Source organism: Ascaphus truei, chromosome 1, assembly GCF_040206685.1.
Source record: "Ascaphus truei isolate aAscTru1 chromosome 1, aAscTru1.hap1, whole genome shotgun sequence".
In the NCBI taxonomy this organism is placed as follows: domain Eukaryota; kingdom Metazoa; phylum Chordata; class Amphibia; order Anura; family Ascaphidae; genus Ascaphus; species Ascaphus truei.
The window spans coordinates 468,073,302-468,100,734 of NC_134483.1; the positions used below are offsets into that span (position 1 = coordinate 468,073,302).

The 27,433-nt window shown below is 43.4% G+C and overlaps 1 protein-coding gene across 1 annotated transcript; it reads left to right on the forward strand.

The window, feature by feature from the left end:
* The first annotated feature begins 767 nt into the window (after positions 1-767).
* On the forward strand, positions 768-26,922 carry LRRC66 (leucine rich repeat containing 66). Its single transcript, XM_075566651.1, has 5 exons — positions 768-1,215; positions 4,838-5,320; positions 19,420-19,589; positions 22,540-22,882; positions 24,178-26,922. The coding sequence occupies exons 2-5, from the start codon at positions 4,843-4,845 to the stop codon at positions 26,670-26,672; spliced, it is 3,486 nt and encodes a 1,161-aa protein (XP_075422766.1). The 5' UTR covers positions 768-1,215; positions 4,838-4,842; the 3' UTR covers positions 26,673-26,922.
* Positions 26,923-27,433: the final 511 nt, after the last annotated feature.

A 27,433-nucleotide genomic window follows, 5' to 3' on the forward strand; every position in this document is an offset into this window, starting at 1 on the left:
CTAATAGGAAATACAATATGTGTTTAAACCTGTTGCTCCCAGAGGGGTCTGCCACTCTGCAATGCATAGAGATATGGCAAACCGTATAGTTTGTCGCACTAGATCACCTGCAGTCACCACCACCTGCAGTCACCACCACCTGCAGTCACCACCACCTGCAGTCACCACCACCTGCAGTCACGCCATTGCGGCGGCCCCGGAGGATTAACGCTGCGGGGTGTGCAATCTGGAAGCATGGACCCCCACAGAGCGACCACGGCAAGCACTGCCTCTGTACTCGCGGATATTTGTGGTTCAGCCCGCAGCTCCAGATACAGTAAGGCCGAGCTCATGGTGGCGGCGCAGGCGCCACTGTGTGCCACCGCACGCACTCCTGCAGCCCCAGCGATGTGTGCACTAGGCTGCAGCAGATTGGGAAGGCAATCGGGTGCGTCGAACGCGTCACAGAGCTGGTTCCCCCTCATTGGCTGAACCAGCTCACAGGACGCTGACGTCATGCGACTGCAGCCCAAAATCACAGATTTACTTGTCGGCCAAAATGTAGCAGCGTCAACGTGCTACAGCGCCGCGGGCACTTGAGGAACTACAATAAGAAATCAGGTAAGAGTCTCGGAAGTACGCGCACGTAGCGACACCCCCACCATGAGCGCGGCCTAAGTCTGGCTACATCTGTGTCAGGTAAGGGGCTTAATGCAATAAAGCGTTCCCTACTTTAATGGTATGTGTGACAGTCACGTGTGTTGGTTTCTGAACAGAAAGGATCCAGTGCTTTTATTAACTGAAACTATGTGACTGATTGCATGGGCATACCCATCATACTGTATACAAAGCGGCAGACTTTGTCCAGTAATAAAATGGGCAGACGGGGAAATTGTGGATAGAAATTGTGGATAAAGGTGCTTACCTTGGGACTGAGCACTTTACGCAGATGTCTGTTCAATTAGTCACCGACATTTCCCAAGCAGGAAGCTGCCTGCAAGAGTGGCCGAAGTACAAACGCAGTTCTGTTTTTGTCTATTCTCTTTCTTAAATGCCTTTGCCGCTCTGGGTCTTGAATGCAGTCCAAAATCTTGATTTTTCAACGCATGTGAAATTCTGAAGTGGAAAACTGGATGTTTGAAGATTCATAAGTTGTTTGGTTGATCAACGGCTGCTGCTGCTGGTGCACGAAATAAATTCAATCGAAAGTCAAATGAAGCGTGTCAGGGAATAGAGGTAGGTTGCTTGGAAGCAAATTATTTTCTTTATTACTTTCTTTGCAGAGTTAAACGTCTGTGCAGTGCTTTGCAGTATGAGCAAAGAGACATTGTATAATACAGGAGAACCATACTGTAGGGGGGGATAAAAGCACCAGGTATGCAAGTCATTTGGAAATCTTCAACCTGAAGGCTTTATATTGGGAGACATAAATATAAAAAGTGAGCATAAAGAATAGCAGTGTACACTGAAGTAACTACTTTATGTGGGAGGGTCTTAGAATGTTGCCATATTTTTTCCAGGTTCCAGTATTTATTTGAGACTTCAAGTCAAGGAAAGATACAGCCATATCAGCCTGCTCCCCCTTTTTATCAGGGAGACTCAAAAACAAAGATGGCAGCATACTCAGTAGAGTTGTTTTCCCAAGGAGATGAGGGAGCGGGGGACATCAGTCATATTAAAATAGAAATAGAAAAAAACACCCTAGGGTAGTACAGTAGAGACTCTTGTGGATGAGGACCTCCAAAAGTTATAGTCACATGCTGGTGAGTTAAAAAGAGCAACCTGTGGCGATGTAGATTGGTAGGGTGGTTGATGCAGGTAATCTCAGGAGAGAGAAAGGAAACACTCCATAGTGCAAATATGTATGTAATAAAACCTTTATATAAAAAATATCCCATCCAAACCTATAGATTGTGCACTTACAAGAAGGCCATTCTTTTAGGCAGTGTACAAAATCACGATCTCACTGCAAGCGGCGGTCTCACCGCTTCCGCGATGTTGGTGGAGTTTACTAATGGATGCTGCTGTCACCTGTGAGGCTAACAAGAGGCCTGAACCTCCGCCACTGGGGGCCTGGGGTATACTTACACTCGGTGCAGCGCCTCCACTGATGAGGGATCCCAACGGGGTGGGAGTGTGCCCTCACCAGAACAACCATACAGTAAATACACACACAGTTGAATGGGAACAGTATTTACTGAGAATGTACTGTAACTTAGGTAACCTTATCAGAACATAACATCCTTACTGTACATCAAAAGTATCAGCGTATCACCCCGCTTGTCAATCATGGCAATACATCCCATATCAGTCATTGCATCACCCTTTGTCCTTAGTGTACCAATGTGCCAGGGCACTTAACCTCTGAGTGTCCACCAGCTATAAAGTTAATGTGAATGTGGGGGATAACGCTTCCCTGAGTTGGGGCCCGTTGGTGTACTTAATATACTACAGTACCTTCTTGGTTATTGTCCTAACCAGGATAATCCTTGGATGACCAGCAGCTCCGCAACGTGATCCCACGGCGCACTGCGCTGCTCTCTGCAGAAATGGATATGCACACTGACTCCCCAGGGACGGGATCCCCAGCCGGATGATCCCTTTGCAAATTGTCTCTGCTATGAAGTCAGATGCTCGTGCAGCTACACTTTGTAATGACATTCAGGCACTGTCCTGCAGCCTCTCTCTATGAGTACAGTTAAGGAGTCCCTGTCTTAAGGCAGTTCCCTACACCAAACAGTCACTCTCTACAGTGTCTCAGGGGACTAAATGGGCCCTGGGGGTATACCGCTGGCCTAGTCCCCGGAGCACTGCTCCGTGGACCTAACCTGCACCTTCAGGTTCCTGGTCTTAACTGCTAACTTCCTCTCCAAGCAGGTAGTATTCCTTCCTTCCTTCAGAAGCAATCCAGCCATTCCATTGGCTCTCGTGAGTCACCAGGCAGCTTTCTCCCTAAGCATCATGGGAGTTGTAGTCTCTGAGCTGCCTGATTAACATTGTGACCACGTGCGTATAGGACACTGCGCCTGCGCGACTCTAATGGCTGCCGCGACCTTGCCACGCCCATGCGCAACTTTCCAGGGCTCTTCCCGGCCTTCGCCGCTTCTGCGCATGCGTAACTCTGCGCTCGTGCGTGCGCACACCTAACATGACGGCGCCCTGGGGCGAGAACTACCGGCAACTCTATTTGCCCTGCATAACATACTGAGGGTAAGGAGGGGGAAACCGGGAGCGCGGGGATACCTGGCTACATATATATGTATGTCTTTGCTTGGTTCCAGCACCTCAGGAATCAGTCTAATACGGCCTTTGATTCACTTTGGGCTAGGTGACTCAGTGTCTCCCCTCCCCTTTCCCCCTGCTCCTGTCTTGTTTCATTAGTTATTGGGCTGGCCTAAAGTGGTTTGTCCCTGAATTTTCCCTGTTCTCGGGGTGTAAATGAAGAGATGATCATTCCCCATTTTGTTTCAAATTTGATCATTTTATCCTTGTCTGCATATTTCTATATAATTTTGTCAATTGAGATCAATTTTGTGAGAAGTGTTCGGATCATATATATAGTTGGTCCCTCCTTATCAATCCATTTGGTCATTATCGCTTTCCTCGCCGCCAGTAATATCATCTCTGTTGGTTGGATCGCTTTTTTATTTAGATTGATCTGGATCGACCAGACTTCCGTGTTTGCAAACAGCCTGGGTATCGGGTGTTTTATCCATTTTACTTTTGTTACTTTTGCAATATATAATAGCACTTGATCCCAGAACCCTGAGATTTTGCTGCATAACCAGAGGCCGTGAGAAAGACCCGCTCCAGTCAGTCTGCATGTGGGGCACTTAGTTGTGTCAGCCTCTATACCAGCTATCTGTCTTTTGAATGTATGCCCCGTGCATGAGTCTATACTGCATTTCCCTCCAGCTTTCGGAGGTGATTACTTTACATACCCTTGTGTGTCCTACTATCAGTTCCTCCATACAAAACATTTCTTGTATCTCCTTTTGCCAGGCTCTTAGGTTTAATTTGTTATTTTTCTCCATCTCTTGATCTCTTATTAGCCTATATAGTTCTGCTAATGTATATCTAGAGGATTCAGTTTGCACGTAGTACTGTAGTTTTCTAGACTGTTTTTCCTTAGTACTGTATGTATTGATCGCAGTTTGGGCGTTTCTTACTATAATGCATTAGCTGGATGTATGGGAATAATTGCATTTTTGGTAAGTTATATTTCTGCATTAGTTCCTGGAAGGTCATAAAGCTGCTTGTGTCTTTATTTATAATGTGGTCTAAACATTTGATCTCATTTTTGCTCCATATGAGGACATTTGTCTGATCTGAGCCTGGGGGGAAAGTTCATATCATTTTATATACTTGTCTGAGAGCGCCACCCTAGATATTTGTATCTATAAAGCATACTCAGTAGAGTCTGTGCCCAGGTAAAGGTCAGAGTTCATATTATATTGCAAAATCCAAACAGCTATGTCAAAGCCAGCACTGATTAGGCTTAGTGGCAAAAATGATTATTATTGATTGATTATATAACCAAAAGACCCAATGTTTCGGTAACCTTCCTCAGCCCCCCAGTGCTGGCTTTGTCAGGGAGACTCAGTCAAATATTTTATCCCACCCAATGCCAGCGAGGGGAAGTTTGAGAAATCTCACACATTTGCCATCCAGTTCTCCCTGAAAGGAGTTTCCTATGTTTGCCAGCACTAATAAAGCATAGGGAACTCTTCTGTATAAATTATCTTCAGGTAGGCAATAAGATATCAGAGATAACGTGTTTGCAGTTACAAATAAACACAAACAACATATTTTATTACTTTATACTTAATGTTCTTTCTTTGTGTTTTTATTCATTTAGGTATAATGGCAAGTCCTGGTATTATAGCTCTGATCTCCACATTTCTTGTTGCTGCGTCAGAAACCAAAAGGCCGGGTTCTGTCCTCCCTTATTCTGAGTGTCGGTGGGACAAGTTGCATTCACTGAACTGTTCTCTCACTGGGATGACTGGCCTTCCGGATTTAGCCTCCCAAGCTGCGTCTATGCTGGACTTAAGTCGCCATCCTACAGGCACACTTTTTTGGCCCGAGTCAACAGGTCGTGAGTGGATCATAAAACATCTGGATCTGAGCAATAATAGGATTTCAACATTGCATTTAAGAGTTTTCTACAACTGTTCAGCTTTGGAAACTTTAAATGCGAATGAAAATCGTATCCACAGTGTTTTTCTCAAGGGGACTATGCGGCCTTCAAAACAAAGTGTTAAAAGCTCGTCTGATGAGTTCCTGACTTCTTTAAAAGCTCTGTTGCTGGAGAAAAACCGGCTAAAAGCCGTTCCAAAAGGTAAGTATTGGGATCACATCTCTGATGTACAATAGGGCATTGCAGCGATGATAAGAAAGGTACAGTATGTAGGAATAGATTTTAGCAGGAGAGAGTGCAGGGAATATCCAACTACAATATCATTTATTTAGGGGAAACCAGAATACAACTCTCACTTAGGCTGCGCTTATAGTGCAGGCGACGGCGCGTCAAAACAAATGTATTGACGCCTCACATGCGCTTATAGTAGGCGCGATGCGACAGCTTGATCGCGATCACTGAAAGTCAATTCAATTTGATTTTTCCAGCGGCGTGACGTCAGTGTCACCGTTGCTGTTGCCATCGCCGGCACTATAAGCGCGGCCTTACTTGAGTTAGCAACATCATTTGTGGCTACAATCAAATGACAAACACAAAGGAGAGAAAGAGAAATCGCTGAATTTTGGCACTTAAACTCCCAGAGACCAGGTGGATAATGAATTGAGGTTTAACACTTAACATTTAATGCAATATATAAATAAAATAAGCAGTCAATAACTAAGTGTTCTTAGGGAGTGATAAGGTAAAAAAATAATAGCTTAAAGTGGCTTACTGCCAAAATAATCACTGAATTGTTACTATGATCACAAGACACACATACACTAATATACACAGAGCAGGCTGATTTCTCCCGCGGCTGCACTCACAGACACATACACTAATATACACAGAGCATACACAGAGCAGGCTGATTTCTCCCGTGGCTGCACTCACAGACACATACACTAATATACACAGAGCAGGCTGATTTCTCCCGCGGCTGCACTCACAGACACATACACTAATATACACAGAGCAGGCTGATTTCTCCCGTGGCTGCACTCACAGACACATACACTAATATACACAGAGCAGGCTGATTTCTCCCGTGGCTGCACTCACAGACACATACACTAATATACACAGAGCAGGCTGATTTCTCCCGTGGCTGCACTCACAAACACATACACTAATATACACAGAGCAGGCTGATTTCTCCCGCGGCTGCACTCACAGACACTTACACTAATATACACAGAGCAGGCTGATTTCTCCCGTGGCTGCACTCACAGACACATACACTAATATACACAGAACAGGCTGATTTCTCCCGCGGCTGCACTCACAGACACACACTTACACTAATATACACAGAGCAGGCTGATTTCTCCCGCGGCTGCACTCACAGACACATACAATAATATACACAGAGCAGGCTGATTTCTCCCGTGGCTGCACTCACAAACACATACACTAATATACACAGAGCAGGCTGATTTCTCCCGCAGCTGCACTCACAGACACATACACTAATATACACAGAGCAGGCTGATTTCTCCCGCGGCTGCACTCACAGACACACACTTACACTAATATACACAGAGCAGGCTGATTTCTCCCGCGGCTGCACTCACAGACACATACAATAATATACACAGAGCAGGCTGATTTCTCCCACGGCTGCACTCACAGACACATACAGTAGAGGCAACGTTTATTCTAACATTTGCTGTAAACTAGCCGGGTTACATTCTGGGTATGTGCTGGGTATGTTCTGGGCTAGTTTGAGGCACGTTTAAGGCATTTCTGCATTGACTAACGACCCATAGGATTAACACAGCAGGGATCCCTGGCAGTCCAATTCAGTTTGAATGGGACTGCCAGGGACCCCCGCTGTTAATCTGATAGGCCATTAATCAATGCAGAAATGCTGGGGCTAGTTTAAGGAAAGTTTAAGGCATGTATTCAGAATGTACCTGGGTGTACCTGGGTCTTTTGGGGAATTGCCACTGGTTTTTGTTAGAATAAGAGTTGCCTCTACTATACAATAATATACACAGAGCAGGCTGATTTCTCCCGCAGCTGCACTCACAGACACATACAATAATATACACAGAGCAGGCTGATTTCTCCCGCGGCTGCACTCACAGACACATACACTAATATACACAGAGCAGGCTGATTTCTCCCGCGGCTGCACTCACAGACACATACAATAATATACACAGAGCAGGCTGATTTCTCCCACGGCTGCACTCACAGACACATACAGTAGAGGCAACGTTTATTCTAACATTTGCTGTAAACTAGCCGGGTTACATTCTGGGTATGTGCTGGGTATGTTCTGGGCTAGTTTGAGGCACGTTTAAGGTATTTCTGCATTGACTAACGACCCATAGGATTAACACAGCAGGGATCCCTGGCAGTCCAATTCAGTTTGAATGGGACTGCCAGGGACCCCCGCTGTTAATCTGATAGGCCATTAATCAATGCAGAAATGCTGGGGCTAGTTTAAGGAAAGTTTAAGGCATGTATTCAGAATGTACCTGGGTGTACCTGGGTCTTTTGGGGAATTGCCACTGGTTTTTGTTAGAATAAGAGTTGCCTCTACTATACAATAATATACACAGAGCAGGCTGATTTCTCCCGCAGCTGCACTCACAGACACATACAATAATATACACAGAGCAGGCTGACTCCTCCCGCAGCTGCACTCACAGACACATACACTAATATACACAGAGCAGGCTGATTTCTCCCGCGGCTGCACTCACAGACACATACACTAATATACACAGAGCAGGCTGATTTCTCCCGCGGCTGCACTCACAGACACATATAATAATATACACAGAGCAGGCTGACTCCTCCCGCAGCTGCACTCACAGACACATACACTAATATACACAGAGCAGGCTGATTTCTCCCGCAGCTGCACTCACAGACACATACAATAATATACACAGAGCAGGCTGATTTCTCCCGCAGCTGCACTCACAGACACATACAATAATATACACAGAGCAGGCTGATTTCTCCCGCGGCTGCACTCACAGACACATACACTAATATACACAGAGCAGGCTGATTTCTCCCGCAGCTGCACTCACAGACACATACAATAATATACACAGAGCAGGCTGATTTCTCCCGCGGCTGTACTCACAGACACATACAATAATATACACAGAGCAGGCTGACTCCTCCCGCAGCTGCACTCACAGACACATACACTATTATACACAGAGCAGGCTGATTTCTCCCGCGGCTGCACTCACAGACACATACACTAATATACACAGAGCAGGCTGATTTCTCCCGTGGCTGCACTCACAGACACATACACTAATATACACAGAGCAGGCTGATTTCTCCCGCGGCTGCACTCACAGACACATATAATAATATACACAGAGCAGGCTGATTTCTCCCGCAGCTGCACTCACAGACACATACACTAATATACACAGAGCAGGCTGACTCCTCCCGCAGCTGCACTCACAGACACATACACTAATATACACAGAGCAGGCTGATTTCTCCCGCGGCTGCACTCACAGACACACACTAATATACACAGAGCAGGCTGATTTCTCCCGCGGCTGCACTCACAGACACACACTTACACTAATATACACAGAGCAGGCTGATTTCTCCCGCGGCTGCACTCACAAACACATACACTAATATACACAGAGCAGGCTGATTTCTCCCGCAGCTGCACTCACAGACACATACACTAATATACACAGAGCAGGCTGATTTCTCCCGCAGCTGCACTCACAGACACATACACTAATATACACAGAGCAGGCTGATTTCTCCCGCAGCTGCACTCACAGACACATACACTAATACACAGAGCAGGCTGATTTCTCCCGTGGCTGCACTCACAGACACATACAATAATATACACAGAGCAGGCTGATTTCTCCCGTGGCTGCACTCACAGACACACACTTACACTAATATACACAGAGCAGGCTGATTTCTCCCGCGGCTGCACTCACAGACACACACTTACACTAATATACACAGAGCAGGCTGATTTCTCCCGCGGCTGCACTCACAGACACACACTTACACTAATATACACAGAGCAGGCTGATTTCTCCCGCGGCTGCACTCACAGACACATACAATAATATACACAGAGCAGGCTGATTTCTCCCGCGGCTGCACTCACAGACACATACAATAATATACACAGAGCAGGCTGATTTCTCCCGCAGCTGCACTCACAGACACATACAATAATATACACAGAGCAGGCTGATTTCTCCCGCGGCTGTACTCACAGACACATACAATAATATACACAGAGCAGGCTGACTCCTCCCGCAGCTGCACTCACAGACACATACACTATTATACACAGAGCAGGCTGATTTCTCCCGCGGCTGCACTCACAGACACATACACTAATATACACAGAGCAGGCTGATTTCTCCCGTGGCTGCACTCACAGACACATACACTAATATACACAGAGCAGGCTGATTTCTCCCGCGGCTGCACTCACAGACACATATAATAATATACACAGAGCAGGCTGATTTCTCCCGCAGCTGCACTCACAGACACATACACTAATATACACAGAGCAGGCTGACTCCTCCCGCAGCTGCACTCACAGACACATACACTAATATACACAGAGCAGGCTGATTTCTCCCGCGGCTGCACTCACAGACACACACTAATATACACAGAGCAGGCTGATTTCTCCCGCGGCTGCACTCACAGACACACACTTACACTAATATACACAGAGCAGGCTGATTTCTCCCGCGGCTGCACTCACAAACACATACACTAATATACACAGAGCAGGCTGATTTCTCCCGCAGCTGCACTCACAGACACATACAATAATATACACAGAGCAGGCTGATTTCTCCCGCAGCTGCACTCACAGACACATACACTAATATACACAGAGCAGGCTGATTTCTCCCGCAGCTGCACTCACAGACACATACACTAATACACAGAGCAGGCTGATTTCTCCCGTGGCTGCACTCACAGACACATACAATAATATACACAGAGCAGGCTGATTTCTCCCGTGGCTGCACTCACAGACACACACTTACACTAATATACACAGAGCAGGCTGATTTCTCCCGCGGCTGCACTCACAGACACACACTTACACTAATATACACAGAGCAGGCTGATTTCTCCCGCGGCTGCACTCACAGACACACACTTACACTAATATACACAGAGCAGGCTGATTTCTCCCGCGGCTGCACTCACAGACACATACACTAATATACACAGAGCAGGCTGATTTCTCCCGCAGCTGCACTCACAGACACATACAATAATATACACAGAGCAGGCTGATTTCTCCCGCGGCTGCACTCACAGACACACACTTACACTAATATACACAGAGCAGGCTGATTTCTCCCGCAGCTGCACTCACAGACACATACAATAATATACACAGAGCAGGCTGATTTCTCCCACGGCTGCACTCACAGACACATACAGTAGAGGCAACGTTTATTCTAACATTTGCTGTAAACTAGCCGGGTTACATTCTGGGTATGTGCTGGGTATGTGCTGGGTATGTGCTGGGTATGTGCTGGGTATGTTCTGGGCTAGTTTGAGGCACGTTTAAGGCATTTCTGCATTGACTAACGACCCATAGGATTAACACAGCAGGGATCCCTGGCAGTCCAATTCAGTTTGAATGGGACTGCCAGGGACCCCCGCTGTTAATCTGATAGGCCATTAATCAATGCAGAAATGCTGGGGCTAGTTTAAGGAAAGTTTAAGGCATGTATTCAGAATGTACCTGGGTGTACCTGGGTCTTTTGGGGAATTGCCACTGGTTTTTGTTAGAATAAGAGTTGCCTCTACTATACACTAATATACACAGAGCAGGCTGATTTCTCCCGCAGCTGCACTCACAGACACATACACTAAGCAGGCTGATTTCTCCCGCAGCTGCACTCACAGACACATACAATAATATACACAGAGCAGGCTGATTTCTCCCGCAGCTGCACTCACAGACACATACACTAATATACACAGAGCAGGCTGATTTCTCCCGCAGCTGCACTCACAGACACATACACTAATATACACAGAGCAGGCTGATTTCTCCCGCGGCTGCACTCACAGACACATACACTAATATACACAGAGCAGGCTGATTTCTCCCGCGGCTGCACTCACAGACACATACACTAATATACACAGAGCAGGCTGATTTCTCCCGCAGCTGCACTCACAGACACATACACTAATATACAAAGAGCAGGCTGATTTCTCCCGCAGCTGCACTCACAGACACATACAATAATATACACAGAGCAGGCTGACTCCTCCCGCAGCTGCACTCACAGACACATACACTAATATACACAGAGCAGGCTGATTTCTCCCGCGGCTGCACTCACAGACACATACACTAATATACACAGAGCAGGCTGATTTCTCCCGCAGCTGCACTCACAGACACATACACTAATATACACAGAGCAGGCTGATTTCTCCCGCGGCTGTACTCACAGACACATACAATAATATACACAGAGCAGGCTGATTTCTCCCGCGGCTGCACTCACAGACACATACACTAATATACACAGAGCAGGCTGATTTCTCCCGCAGCTGCACTCACAGACACATACACTAATATACACAGAGCAGGCTGATTTCTCCCGCGGCTGTACTCACAGACACATACAATAATATACACAGAGCAGGCTGACTCCTCCCGCAGCTGCACTCACAGACACATACACTAATATACACAGAGCAGGCTGATTTCTCCCGCGGCTGCACTCACAGACACATACACTAATATACACAGAGCAGGCTGATTTCTCCCGCGGCTGCTCTCACAGACACACACTTACACTAATATACACAGAGCAGGCTGACTCCTCCCGCGGCTGCACTCACAGACACACACTTACACTAATATACACAGAGCAGGCTGACTCCTCCCGCTGCTGCACTCACAGACACATACACTAATATACACAGAGCAGGCTGATTTCTCCCGCAGCTGCACTCACAGACACATACAGTAATATACACAGAGCAGGCTGATTTCTCCCGCAGCTGCACTCACAGACACATACACTAATATACACAGAGCAGGCTGATTTCTCCCGCAGCTGCACTCACAGACACATACACTAATATACACAGAGCAGGCTGATTTCTCCCGCGGCTGCACTCACAGACACACACTTACACTAATATACACAGAGCAGGCTGACTCCTCCCGCGGCTGCACTCACAGACACACACTTACACTAATATACACAGAGCAGGCTGACTCCTCCCGCGGCTGCACTCACAGACACATACACTAATATACACAGAGCAGGCTGATTTCTCCCGCAGCTGCACTCACAGACACATACACTAATATACACAGAGCAGGCTGATTTCTCCCGCGGCTGCACTTACAGACACATACAATAATATACACAGAGCAGGCTGACTCCTCCCACGGCTGCACTCACAGACACATACAATAATATACACAGAGCAGGCTGATTTCTCCCGCGGCTGCACTTACAGACACATACAATAATATACACAGAGCAGGCTGACTCCTCCCACGGCTGCACTCACAGACACATACAATAATATACACAGAGCAGGCTGATTTCTCCCCGGCTGCACTCACACACACATACAATAATATACAGAGCAGGCTGATTTCTCCCGCGGCTGCACTCACAGACACATACAATAATATACACAGAGCAGGCTGATTTCTCCCGCGGCTGCACTCACAGACGTGCTCCGCTGGTGTTGTTTGGGAGAAGCAACAGGGCAGGCTTTTCCTCCTCAGGGTGCAGCGCCTCCATCCCATGAGGATCCTGGCAGGCAGGATGGTCCTCATAGGCAACTCTTTCTCCTCCAAAGACTACACAACATCGTTGGTATAACTTAGTCTTTATTCCATACAGCATGTGGCATTGTCCACAATCCCTGGAGCAGAAACCCAGGGCATGAGGCCGCAAGCATCCCTCCTAAACTCCATCACCCCCTGTTGGGATGAGGGGAACACTACCACTCCCCTGAGGGAAGGAAGACACACACCAGCCACCACACAATTTGTTGCAGTGTCTACTTTTATACCCGGGGGGGGGGGGGCTTGTAACCCTGCCCCATAACAGGGCAGGCATCACACCATATACATGGACCCAGTGAATTCCCTCCCCAGGTATGACACTCCAACTGACGGATTAAGCCTGCTCCTGGATATGGCAACTCAGTAACCATGGTGAACGAACCAAGTACAGTAAGAATAATTGGCACGTACAGCAGACAGTGGAGAGAGATCAAAAGGATTCTCAACAAACACTGGCACATCCTTTTGGAGGATGATGTATATAAGTCAGTGCTCACTGATACTCCATCCATTACATACAGGAGATCTAAAAATCTGTCTGATACTCTAGTACATAGCCACTACAAAACTCCAATTACAACAACTTGGCTAAGTAACACTACAAAGGGCACTTTCAAATGCGGGACTTGTAAGGCCTGCAGCTTCATTAACTCACAGAAAACTTTTAAAAATGCCACCGGTTCATCCACATATACAATTAGGGACTACTTCAACTGCAAAACAAGTGCTGTTATTTATCTAGCGACATGTAGATGCGGTTTGATGTATGTGGGCAAAACCTCCCGCCAACTACGTCGCCGCATCCTGGAACATGCAAGCACCATCAGGAATGAAGTAGACACACCACTGGCACGACACATCAATTCATCACATCATGGGGACACTACATCAGTGGCCTTTCAAGGCATTGAACATGTGTCACTTGGTCTCCGTGGAGGCGATATTGATAATGCCCTATTGAGGAAAGAGGCTAGATGGATTTTCATCTTGGGCACGCAATCACCTCATGGGTTAAATGAGGATTTCAACTATAGTGCATTCCTGTGAAATCCCCTCCATGTGCCCTGTTTATCCCCCATGCCCATTAATACACCATGGATAGGATCACCACTTACATATACTTACCCTAGAACCACTCTGTATACCTTTGTAAATGTGTGTATCCACCAAAGTGCCCAGATCCTCATAATGCAGCAATCATAAGAGGGCATATATATGTACCACATTAACACCATTCAAGAATCAGTGCCCAGATCTTAATAACACAGCGATTATGATAGGGCATATTTATGCAACATTTCACACAATAAAGGAATCAGTCATTTTGCGTACATCAGCTTTATTAATGTTTTTAAACTACTATATCTATTTTTAGCCACAAGGACACTTCTGCTACAGACCTTATATGTCAAATCAATACCAAGGGCCGCGCTGACAGCACTAGGTTAAGGAGGAGCCTCCCTCTGAATATGTTACCAGCGCTCCATGGCAACAACAGGGTATATAAGGCAGGTCTGTGCAGGGTGCCTCCCCTCCCCGGAAGAAGTTCCCTTGTTAGGAACGAAACGCGCGTCGGGATGACGTCATAGCGACGCCTGCTGTACTGCTGCACTGTCAAACTCATAGGAGTTTGCCTTCGATCTGTAGAATAGCATTATAGATTGATGTGGGCCACACATGTGGATCCCACTAGCTAGCGACAAGGTTTATCAGACCTCCTGTTTATAGAGGCTAGCTCAGAGCACATTTGCACAATAGGGTTGTGAAACCCCACCCCCCCCCCCTGGAAGCAGTTGCAATCAGTAAAGCGTGAGTGCAGGTTATTAGTCTGGGGTCCCCTTATGCCCTGTTGTTACAGGTTGGCCACGGAGTTTGACTTACCTGCACCTACCTCCCAGCAACGCTCCCTTTGATTCATCACCACAGGGGTCCCTCCCTGCCTGGGTCTGCATTTGGTTATTTGTGCATGCAGCAATGCTATGTGCCTAACTGCAGCATTGCAACACAGTGCTGTATCACCAATGCTCCCAGCGTTTTTGTGTATCACAATACTTGTGTAGATTGAACACTAACCACATCCCTGACAAGGTTATACATACTGTTCATCTACTGAACCATTTCCATACAAGTACTGTGAGATTCAACAGTAACTCTATTCTACTGTGTATCACACCAGCTATGACACTACCTGGTCAACTAGAGTGATTTCACATCAGAACTGCACAGTACACAATTTAGGTTTTAAATATATTTGTTATGTTTGCTTTATTCAATTATATCAATAAAAGTTTATTATTTTCATCTAGTAGGGTTGAGTGCATCACATAGGGTTCTTGTTCCTCTCCCCCCCAATACGCCAATGTTTCACCCTGATAGCACCTCCCTAGAAAGTCTATATTGAGCTGAGCAGGATTCTCCCCTTCCCATCCCCCTCCCCCTTCCCTTTTCCCCCACAGAATTCAACTCAGTAACCATCCAGGCTGCAACTGCAGGCTAGGCCTTGCACAGGAGTTTAACCCCAACACTGCCTGTTCCCATCAGGACTTAGTGTTGAGGCCAGTGGAACAATATAGCCTGGGCACTAGGCTACACTTATAAAAAGCAGGCTGAGTCCTCCTGTGGCTGCACTCACAGCACACACCTATGGAATATTCAGACAATCTCCTGTGTCTGCTAAAAAGTGTTATAATTCTCCCGGTTATTCCAGAAGACGCTCAAACACTATGGTTGCTAAAAATTATGCTTTTTCATTTCATACCAGCAATAAAATGAATTCCCCTGCTCATGTTTAGCCTCTAGAGAAGGAACCATTTAACATGTTGGACAGGGTCTGATTTTAGGGCATTCACGTTTAGATACATGCAAAGAAATGGCTTGCAGCCCCCATAACAATTGCCTTTAAATCATACACAATAGTTTGTATTATGACTTTTTAAAAACTTTTTTCAATGTCATGGCCTCTGGCAGTACCAGCTATATTATGGGCCAGAGTTCCATCGACTTCCGGAAGTTTTCTCCATTGGGGAAGAGATAGAGCGGCGCACTTGCCTGAAAAAAATTCGGATGGGAGCGGAATCGCAATAAAAATTGTTTATATGACCGTCAGCAACGTGGTAAAATAGCGATAGGAACCTCTAACGCGTTTCGCGCAGTTGTGCGCTTTATTGACTTCTGTTTTCTGTATCCAGAATCTTATTAAAGTGTCACGTGATCACTTCCCTGGCACTGTAAGGGCCCTTGCAGCCTGAAGCATACACCACCCATAGCCCTCTGCTTACCTTAGGTTGCCAACCACAAACAAATGGCACATTTTCAGGAGACATCTCATGTTGAAGGACAACAATCTGTTTTCTTAGATAACAAAAGTTCACAACATTTAGTGGTATAATAAAGCTTTTATTGTTTACTACGTAAATCATACATAGAGCTTGATACTAGTGTAACCCTTCCTGTCCGGCTTCTAGGGAGATTAAATCGGTGTGATATATACAGTATGGTTATCTTAACTCAGGGGCTGGAGTCAGGCGGCTGGGCGATGAGGTAGCTAGGTTGTTGAATAATGGGCACCAGGAACTTTTGTCATACAGTTTTTTTATTCAGGTCACCAGGCACGGGGACCACACTTTATATAATGTTGTAATATCTCTTTATTTCTTTATCGTTATCAATACTCTATGTTCTTCTATGAATACCCACTCTTAACACTCAGAGGGAGGTATATCTCTTAGTCGCTTAACTGTTGTGAGACCCGGCAACCCTTGTTCTCCTGTTCAGAATATTCCTCTGTATTATCCCTGTAATGCTAGTCCCATTAGGGCTCCTAGCGGGTCCTGTACAAGCGACCCTAATACCTTTTGTCGCTATGGGAACTTCCACTTCCCAGTCGCCGGAGAGGATTATTAATACAGATCCGCGATTAGAGCCGATCCGGCAGCACGCATGAGTCCTCATTACTGCGACCCTCTGTGGCATGCTGTTTGCATAGTTCAAAGCTTATATCGGAATCCTTTAAATCTTCTTATAGGATCCTAACTTAAAGGATACTATCCCTATCTACAATATAATAAACAGGGGGCCTGGTCTGTGCTATTACTTTAATAACATTACTCATCCAGTCTCCCCGAGGCTCCTCTACTCTTGTCCTCGTGGAACCTAACCTTATTGAACTTTCCACTCCCCTTATATAATCTCCATGATGTCATGACAACACAAGGTGGGGCCGGGTACACACTAGCCATTCTAGTAAACATTTAGAGGGGGTTACACTAGTAAACCACTAAACTTTATACCAGTCACTGCTATAATAACCTTAGTTGATTTACTGAAAAAGTGGTCTAATGATATTGTGACTGCATTTAATGGTACAGTCCCAGGTACTTCTCTTTTTATTTACACATTTAACAGGGTTACTTGTGCATTTAATGTGATATTTTCCTTTTATTTTTATGATTTTGCAATTTGTGGATATCAGCCTCAAAAATCAGACTTCTGACTGAAATGACGATGGCTCATAGAAATCAATGGGATGAAGCTTGAATGATAAATGTACATATAACAAATACAAACTGGTGCCTCAAAAAAGTCCAATAAATGCAAATATAAGGTAATATGAAACCTTGATACAGAAGTCCAATCTGGAACATCCGGATCCACTTGAATAATCCACGAAGAAGTTTCCTCAGGACATGTGGGTTTAACACAAGGGACAATCATGGTGTGTACTGCTGCATAAACAACATAACAACAAACAACTAGGACAGGACAAGACTAACACACTAACAAACAATGAACAATCAAAACATTGCTGAAATAATCAGTTAAGCTAATTTATTAAAATATAAAAGAGACATGTCTGTCTAAAATTACATGAGTTGTGTCGCGCTGCTGGTCCGGTTTACAAAAAACAGAATCCTACTCACAACAAGGGCACATCCAAACAGTGGCAGATGACTCCTAGTGACTCCTCCGCTGCAGGGGAACGTCTGTGTAGGCGATCCGATGCCGTCTGTGTGCTCCGTGTACCGAGCTCAAGTGCAGGAGCAGACGTCGGGAGGAGAATTGCACCGAGAGCTGCTGGGCTGTTTTCACAGTGCCTGAAAAGCTGCGCGCGCATCTCTCACGATTCCCTGAAACCTCTGACCCTATGCGTTTCGTGATTGCGTCACTTCCTCAGCTGCTCTACCTTCTCTCCCCTGGTAGCACAGGGAGCAGAGAAAGGCATCTACATGTCTATTGCAATTAGGTGCTCTAGTTCAGAAACCAGATGCAGGAAATGTAAAGCATAATTACGAAGAAAGATGACCACGCTATTTCATTCCCATGGGGTAAGGTAGGCAGACACGAGGGGATAAAAGGGAGACAAAGTGGTGGCAGGTGACATAGCCAACAGAGAAAGATGACATGAGGACAGAGAGGAGGGTATGGGAAGGAAAACAAGACTTTGGGAAGAGAAAGTTAATGTGGGGGAAATAAATTGGTGGAAGAGAGAGGATTTTGGTGTTGATCTTAAGTAAAGTTTATTTGATATTCTAGGAGACAATTGATTGACTCAAATGTAAATGAGCCAAATCACAATGTTTATTTAGTATACAGTATGTTACAATACGACCACATACTGTAGGAAAAAAGGTTATTTATTGAGCAAATATCTGTACCTTAATGTTTTTTAGTCCTGTCCTGGAAGAACCTCCATACCACATTTTATGGATAATCAAGCAATATTTTTATTAACATGGAACGCAAAGTAGATATGTGTCAAGATGATGCAATTTGCTCATCTTCTATTTGACGCATTGTAAGAATTGCTTTAAATGTTGTATTTGATTTTCTTACATCTGACACTGATCTCTTAGTGAGAGATTGAAGCCACATTTGATCTGGCTGGTGCAAAGAGAAAGGACGTAAGCAGTTACAGAGTTAAATGTAACATATACCACTATATTATTGTGCAATGCCTATTCGTACAGCTTCAATTAATACGCCTCAAATTGCTCGTGACACAAGAGGAGTAAAGGTGATGCAAAGCACCTTCATACAATGACATTATAGAAAACAACATGAATTTGACATACTGAATCCTGTGTATGGTCAAATTGTTAATTCATTGATTATTACCTAAAATTGGTAATAGAAATAGGTGTCCCCGGTTTGAATCCCCATGCCAGCTTTCCTTGTAACCTTGGGTAAGTCACTTTATTTCCCTGTGCCGCAGGCACTAAAAATGAGATTGTAAGATTTCCGGGCCATGGGCTAATTGTACCTCCAAAACTCTATGAATAGTGCTACCTACACTGCCAACACCATACAAGAAAATGTTTTTATTATTTAAAGAGAGAGTTGAAAACCATTGTTCCAGGTGAGAGGGGGGATTCCGTGCAGTGTTGACTAGAGGGAACTAATGTTTATAACCAATGCTTTATTTCAGGACTTGGAAAGCTACAATCTCTACAGACTCTTTGCCTATCATTCAACAGAATTTTGCATATTCACCGTGTTGATTTCCAAAACTGCACCGAGCTAAAGAGAATATATTTGCAGAACAACAGGATCAGCAAAATACATCCAGAGGCATTCAGCGATATCAAGAATCTCCAGGTTATGTGTTTCTAAAAATTGTCTTACACTGTGTATTTAAATAACGTGAACTCAACATGAGAATACTTTGGTGTAAGCAATCTGAGTGGTATGTTATAGTAAAGTATTGTATGGGTTCAAATGTGATACTGGAGGTCAATTGTATATTTTTGTTTTTAGTCATAGGTGTCTGGCATCAAGCTTTTGTAACATTAATTGTAATAATTATGAGTTATTTATTTAACTAGCACCGCAAAGCATGGACCATTGGCCCTAAACGTTATAAGAAGTCCATTAACTCTTAAGTTGCAAATTAAATAAAAGCAGATACTTTTTTGGAAACAAAAAACACAATATAACGGCACCTGAATGAAACTGATATCACCTGAGTGATTAACCAATGATAGTCAAGCCCTCACAGTCCAAGTAAAATCCAAGGATGATTTGCTTTATGTCTCATAACATGTGGGGATAATCGAGACAAATCATAGTGCAACACTGAAAAACAAACTGGTAAACAAACAGACAAACACTAACAACATACAGACATATAAAAACGAAATAGCTACAATAAAAACTGAGGCATTTAATGAAAAAATGATTCATGTGATAACAATCAACTGTAAAATATACACTGATAGAGGATCACTTCCGGAAGGTCTAAAATTGAAATCCTACTTACGAAAAGTAAAAGGTAAATCAGCAGGTAACAGCAAAAGCTGCAAATGGAATCCAAGTTGGAATCAGTGGAGGGACCTCACAAGGCTTCTGCAAACTTCACGCGCTGTCGCCATGTGTCCCGCTGGCGCGATCTCACCTGCTGGTACCGTCGCTGCCGGATGACGTGATGCGCATGTGTCGTGAGTCAGATGTCCTAATAGACACTGCGCATGTAGCGCTATGGTGAAATGTACCTCCAAAGTCCTTGAAAACTTAACCAAGCCAAACACAAAGCCAGCAATGCCAACTTATACCATGACCAAATCCACACAAGTGATCATCTCAATGTGAAGAGCCACCTACGCGTTTCATGACACTAGGTTACATCGTCAGGCATGCCCCTGACGAAGTGACCTAGTGTCATGAAAGGCATAGGGTGGTTCTTCACATTGAGATAATCACTTTGAGATGATCACTTGTGTGGATTTGGTCATGGTATAAGTTGGCTTTGACTCAGACTTTGTGTTTGTCTTGGTTAAGTTTTCAAGGACTTTGGAGGTACATTTCACCATAGTGCTACATGCGCAGTGTCTATTAGGACATCTGACTCACGACGCATGCGCATCACGTCATCCAGCGATGACGGTACCAGCAGGTCTGAGATCGCGCCAGCGGGACACACGGCGAAAGCGCGTGAAGTTTGCAGAAGCCTTGTGAGGTCCCTCCACTGATTCCAACTTGGATTCCATTTGCAGCTTTTGCGGTTACCTGCTATTTACCTTTTACTTTTCGTAAGTAGGATTTCAATTTTAGACCTTCCGGAAGTGATCCTCTATCAGTGTATATTTTACAGTTGATTGTTATCACATTAATCATTTTTTCATTAAATGCATCAGTTTTTATTGTAGCTATTTCGTTTTTGTGTCTGTATGTTGTTAGTGTTTGTCTGTTTGTTTACCAGTTTGTTTTCCAGTGTTGCACTATGATTTGTCTGTCTTATCCCCACATGTTATGAGACATCAAGCAAATCATCCTTGGATTTTACTTGGACTTTGAGGGCTGGACTATCATTGGTTAATCACTCAGGTGATATCAGTTTCATTCAGGTGCCATTATATTGTGTTTTTTGTGACTTTGTTGTGATCTGTGTGGATCATTTATATCTGGCAGCCTAGTTCTTTATTGAAGGTTTTTGTAATTATTTTTAGTAGTTGTCACTAAATATATTTAAGCATTAGAGCTTTTCATACACTATTCCCCTTTTTCTAGATACTTTTTGGGGCTTCTTTATTTAGAAATTGTTGCTATGATGTATTTTTCTCATCATGCTACATAGGAATCTTTTTAAGATTCCTTTCCCCCCTGTCTTCTATAGCTTAATTTCTTCTTTTTTCACTGACTGGACCAGCCTAGTTGGTTAAGATAACAGGAGAGAGTGGGGAGTTTCTGACCAGTCAAGTCTATGAGCTATATTTTGTGTGGCCAGCAGTAATTCTCTGTCTTTTGTTTTAACTGAACAATACAAACAATATAATACAATGATATAGGAAATGAGAGCAAAGGAAGAATGTTATTTGTCTATAGTTACCACAAATAAGAGCAAATACCCCTTGTAAATATTTCATTTTATGATGCAGTTTACAATCTTTTAATCTTCAGTTTTACTAGTGGTGTGAGTCTGACTTCGAATGAGTGAATCTCATGCATTCCCAGGCCAGTAAAAGCAGCGTCAGGCACCTTTCTTTCTATTTGGCCCGTATTCAATATGCTGTGAAGTCCCTTGCTGGGGAAGATTTATTTCTATGCATTTGAATTGATCTGCACGTTTCTGTAACACTCAGAAGTGGCTTCAAAGCATACTACTGTATACCGATTAAAGCCATTGCAAAACATACTGTAACTACTCCTGTCAGTGGAAGTCAAGAGCCTCCAAACTAAGTTTGTTTCCAAGACCTCAGCGTTAGTGCATCCCTTGTATTTGCAATATCACATTTTATAGAAATTAATTTGCAGTGCGACCGCTTTTGCATTGTATGTTGTAGATATTCCACGCTGAGGACGCACAGAAACTAGTAGATACTTAGATATGATTTATCCTGATTATTCCATGATTTTTAACAATTCTTTCTTTAAATACATTTAACCCCTTTGCTGCTGCCTGCAATGCAAAGGGGTTAAATAAAATATTCATAATAAATAAAATAAAAAAGTTTTGAAGGCATACTTTGTATAAGTTTTGTATTCTTTATATTTTTAATAGGTCTCCTCTACATTTTGCATATTTTAAAATGCATTTGGTATATTTCTTCAGGTTCTGAGGCTCAGCAGTAACGCGTTAATTACCATTGCACCCTTGGTCTTCATGTATACCCATATACTGCAAGCTGGAGTCGATTTATCAAACAATCCGTGGACTTGTGACTGCAGACTTCTTACTCTAAAACATTTTATGTCAACTCTATTCAAAGACCTGGGCAGAGAGTGGGATGTTACATGCAGTGCCCCTCTTAGCATGAAAGGGCAACACCTGCTTTCAACTGGAGATTTCCCTTCAACCTGTGATATATCTATGGAAGACTCAGTCTTTTTCAAGAGCTCAATCCTTCCTGCAGGAATAAAGTCTATTTTACCCTGTGACCTCACTGAAACCCGTGGTATGTATTGTGGTCATATAAGCACAATAATAGATGGGAGGATGGACATAAGGATCATTTTATATTAAAAAAAAAATTATGGCTGTCAGATGCTCCACAAAACCAGAGCAGAGAACAGACATGTTGTTAAAGCTCATGTGTTTCAAATGAAAGATTATGGTTTAAAAGTGACAATCCATGGCGTTCTTCCTTTTTTTTTTTACATTGGATTGAAACAGTGGGTGTTTGGAGCTGAACCCTGTTAATTTCAGCACCGGCGACCCCCTGCTTCCAGCGATACTTACCTCCGTAGTGGGTGCCGGTAGCTGCTTGGCTAGCACGATTCACATTATGGTGGCGTTTCAAAGCTTCTGTGCTCTGCAAGCCGATAGAAAGCTGTGACATCATCCGGTTTGCCTTCCTATCGGCCCATGTGCTGCGGGAGCTTTAAACCCCAGCTCACCCTTTTTGTTTTTACAGCATGGAAATTAGATGGTCCTCCACGGCTGAACAATAATATTTTCAGCTCCGGGGAATCCTCCCTCACCCCATTTCAAATATTTGATACTGGTGTACATAGTTACATAGTAAATGGGGTTGAAAAAAGACGTACGTCCATCAAGCTCAACCTATGCTAAATGTAGATGATCGATACTTTATCCTATATCTATACTTACTTATTGATCCATAGGAAGACAAAAAAAAACCCCAGTGTCATATCATCCAATGATATCTCAAAGGGGAAAAATGTATTCCTTCCTGACTCCAAGAATTGGCAATCGGATTACTCCCTGAATTAACATCCTTCCCATGTTTACTTATTTGCTATATCCCTGTATACCTTTCCTTTCTAAAAAGATGTCCAACCTTTTTTTGAACAAATCTATTGTATCTGCCATCACAGTCTCCATGGGTAATGAATTCCACATTTTAACTGCCCTTACTGTAAAAACCCTTTCCTTTGTTGCTGGTGAAATTTCCTTTCCTCCAACCTTAAGGGATGGCCCTGAGTCCTTCATACTGCCCTTGGGATGACTAGTTCTTTTGAAAGCTCCTTGTACTGTCCCTGAATATATTTCGATATAATTATCATATCCCCTCTTAGATGCCTCTTTTCTAATATAAACAAATCTAATTTAGCTAGCTTCTCCTCATAAGTTAGATTGTCCATCCCCTTTATGAATTTGGTGGCTTTTCTCTGCACTCTCTCTAGTTCCATAATGTCTTTAGGGTGGGCATTTAAAAGGCTATCCAATAGGAAGAAATGGATGACTAACTATGAAATGCAACTCCTATGTTTTTTCTCATGTTTGTAGGCAGTGGAAGTACATTCTGGTGGACCCCACGGGGCATAATCTTTGAAGAACACCAAGATTCTCATCATTACGTAGACAAAATGAAACATTTAGTAATCAATCTGCCCAGGAATTCTGATGAAGGACTATACGTTTGTGTTTCCAATATCATGGGGAGAAGAATTGTGTACCAGGTGTTTGTAGAGCCAGATCGTTCACTTCAGAGAAGCCCCAGAGATATACAAGCTGTAAGCAACCAAATGAGAACGCACCAAGAGTTCACTGTGGCAGTCTGCCTCTCTGTGATAATTTCATTCATAAGTGCCTTTTGCCTTGGCGTGTTCACAAGACCTTTCATTGAAAAGCTGTGGAGAAAACAATGCAAATCAATGTGCACGAAAGAACAACAGTCAGATAATAATTCCTATGAGAACGATGGATTTACAGATGAAACCATACCAAGGGGGAACTCTGCAGGTATAGCAGGGAATAATCATCCTTATGAAATTACAAAAAGTTTACGACATCATATGTACCAAAATGAGCCTTCTTCTGGAAATTGTATAATTGCTCATGATGATGGTACTTCAGAACAAGACAGTATTGTAACTGAATGTTCAATTGCAATACACAGAAGCTACAGTCCAAAGTATGTCAACTCCAAATCTAAGGACGGTATGCTAGTAATGGGAAGAGAAGAGGAGGAAAGCAGCACTATCAACCAGCAGTGCATTGTGAATATTCCTAACTCTCTCAGTTATGAAGTTGGAATTTTTAGGGATGGAAAAAATAAGAAACTAATGGATGGCAAACCTGCAGGCTTACAGAAGGAGGTTGGTACAGAAAAGGACAATCTGCATAAAACAAAACATTTTTCAGAATTGGAAACTGTTGGAACGACATATGAGAATGCTCGACCTCAAATAAATCCTGAATGTGATGTTTCAGACTCATTTTTTGCAACCTCTAGTGCCACTACTAATGTAAAAGCTGCAGACTTTATAAGCAATGGAACCATCAAGAATCCAAAGCATAAACAGCTCTTTCCAACTAGTGGTGCAGAAAGCCCACCACAGTCACTAAACACAAAGGAAGCTGTTGCAAACAATGTTCCACTTAGCCACAATGCCGATTTTAACACATCTATAGATGTAGAGAGCAGAGAAAATGATTATGGGCTACATACGGGAAATTCAGTGTTTGCTAAAAAAGAACATAATTTAGACAGCATTGACAATCACTTGCCTAATCAGGAAATAGGCAGTGTTAAAGATGCTTCATCTGACTGTGACAACAGTTCAACAGATAATGGGTCAACCTTCAGTTTCAATTTCAGTTCCAGTTCACTGTCAGACACTACAGAGGTAAAGGAAATACCAAGCGATGAAAACATACTCAACATCCAGCCTACTTCCAATGATGAGGAATTAAAGACCCATCTCAAGCATGAAGAATATTCACCTAGTGAACATGGCGGCAACAGTTCTAATAATCTCAGCACACCTAACATTGCAAGACAAGACTCTTTTACTTCCACCGGTACATCCGGGCAAAATGAGAATATCAGGGTTATTGAGCAGCAAGGTACAACAGATACTAGTGTCCGTTTCAGACATCAGTCACCGGAAGCTATGGATAATCATTTCTTTAAGGGTGATTTAAAGATACATGAATGCGATAATATTGTTGACATTTCTGTACAGCCAAAGGACCTTTGGCATTATTCGTCTGATAACCAAAATTTGTTACAGACCAACTTGTTTCAGGACAGGCCAGCAGGCAGAGTTAATAATAAGTCCAACATTCTAAATGAAGATCTAATTTTCTCCCCACCTCGTCACCAGTCAAATTATGCAACATATGAGGATCAAAGCCAGGAAGATGCAGTTATATGCACTTTTGATAAAAATGAGCATGGAGTTGATGTTACAGTAATTCCTGATTTCTTAGAAACACCGCTGCATCTACAAATTATTCCTGAAAATACAGTCTATGCTAATAATGCACCAGAAGATTTTATAGGAGATGGTTTTGATTCAAATAAAGATACAGCTATACTTTGTTGGCTTGATAACAATGCATATGAAAATGGTACAGCTGATTTGCAGTTGCCAATCATTAGATCCAACATACAAGATCTTATCTATGATGATTTAGAAACAGTTATTACAACTGAGAAAGAGCAAGAGATGTACCCAAACCTGGAGACACATGAAGGATATACAAAGCCCATTGTGAACACTTCTCCTGACATATATTCTTCTGATCCCCGGAGTGTGTTTGGACATTCCAATGGAAGTGCAATGCCTGGCTTTGTAAAAGCTACATCAGTGTCAGTTTCACCAGATATGGACATCGATTCCAGTTCTTTGATGAAATATCCCCACATAAGCACACAAGAGGTAGGGCTTCCAAAAGCCGACCAAGTAAAGTCAGACAATACTGGAGGATTCTTTGTAAAGAAGAAGAAAGTTTTTGATAGTTTTTCTGCATCCCTGAAGCCTGATAAAAACTGAAATGAATCATTAATTTCACTAAGGAAAGATCAACAAAGCAACACTGCAGTATTTACAAATAAGTGCTTTGGTCGGTGTACAGTGAAACCAGCAGGAATTCTATCCATATCACATTGCCGGTTTTTATCATCTCAGTTTATATATTTATATAGTCAATAGCAAATATGAAAACTGTTAATGGGACAATGTGCACTGTCAAACTGATGTTAATTCTATTTTTGCATTCAATTTATAAAGAAATCTTGATGTGTGTTAATCTCTTTAATGTTAACTTTTAAGAAGATTACCAATTAGAAAGAGTAATTCAAAGGATGCGGTAAAGCCATAAAGTTTTGGATATGTTAGAGTGTCTGTGTTACATAGGCATGGAAACGTTGTAATGTTCCGTGAAAGCAAAAATGCACTATTCCACAAGAGGAAGACTTTTTCTATGCATCGGTTGATGTACCCTGTTTAAATGTCTCCGTAACAACAGCAGAAAAAGCTTTCTACCACAATCATGGCTCAACAGCTTATCAAAAGAGTAGGGCCCAATCTAATCCGCATGTGGGGAGACTAACATACATATACGCTAACCAAAACTCCTACTAATATAGTTTAGTAAAAAATGCTCATCCAGGACAATATAAACTCTTAGTTGAGAAGGTGGAGTTTTCAGATGGGGTTTGAAGTTAGAGAGGGGTGGGTCTTGGCAGAAATTTAGAGGCAGGGCGTTACAGAAGTAGGGTGCAGCATGTAAGGCCCCGCTCACTCCGCTAGCT

Excerpts from the sequence above, each read along its gene's own strand:
- LRRC66 (XM_075566651.1), top strand. The coding sequence starts at position 4,843 with ATGGCAAGTCCTGGTATTATAGCTCTGATCTCCACATTTCTTGTTGCT. Across the intron at positions 19,590-22,539 it reads GCGATATCAAGAATCTCCAG|GTTCTGAGGCTCAGCAGTAA; the intron begins GTTATGTGTTTC and ends ATATTTCTTCAG. Across the intron at positions 22,883-24,177 it reads TGACCTCACTGAAACCCGTG|GCAGTGGAAGTACATTCTGG; the intron begins GTATGTATTGTG and ends TCATGTTTGTAG.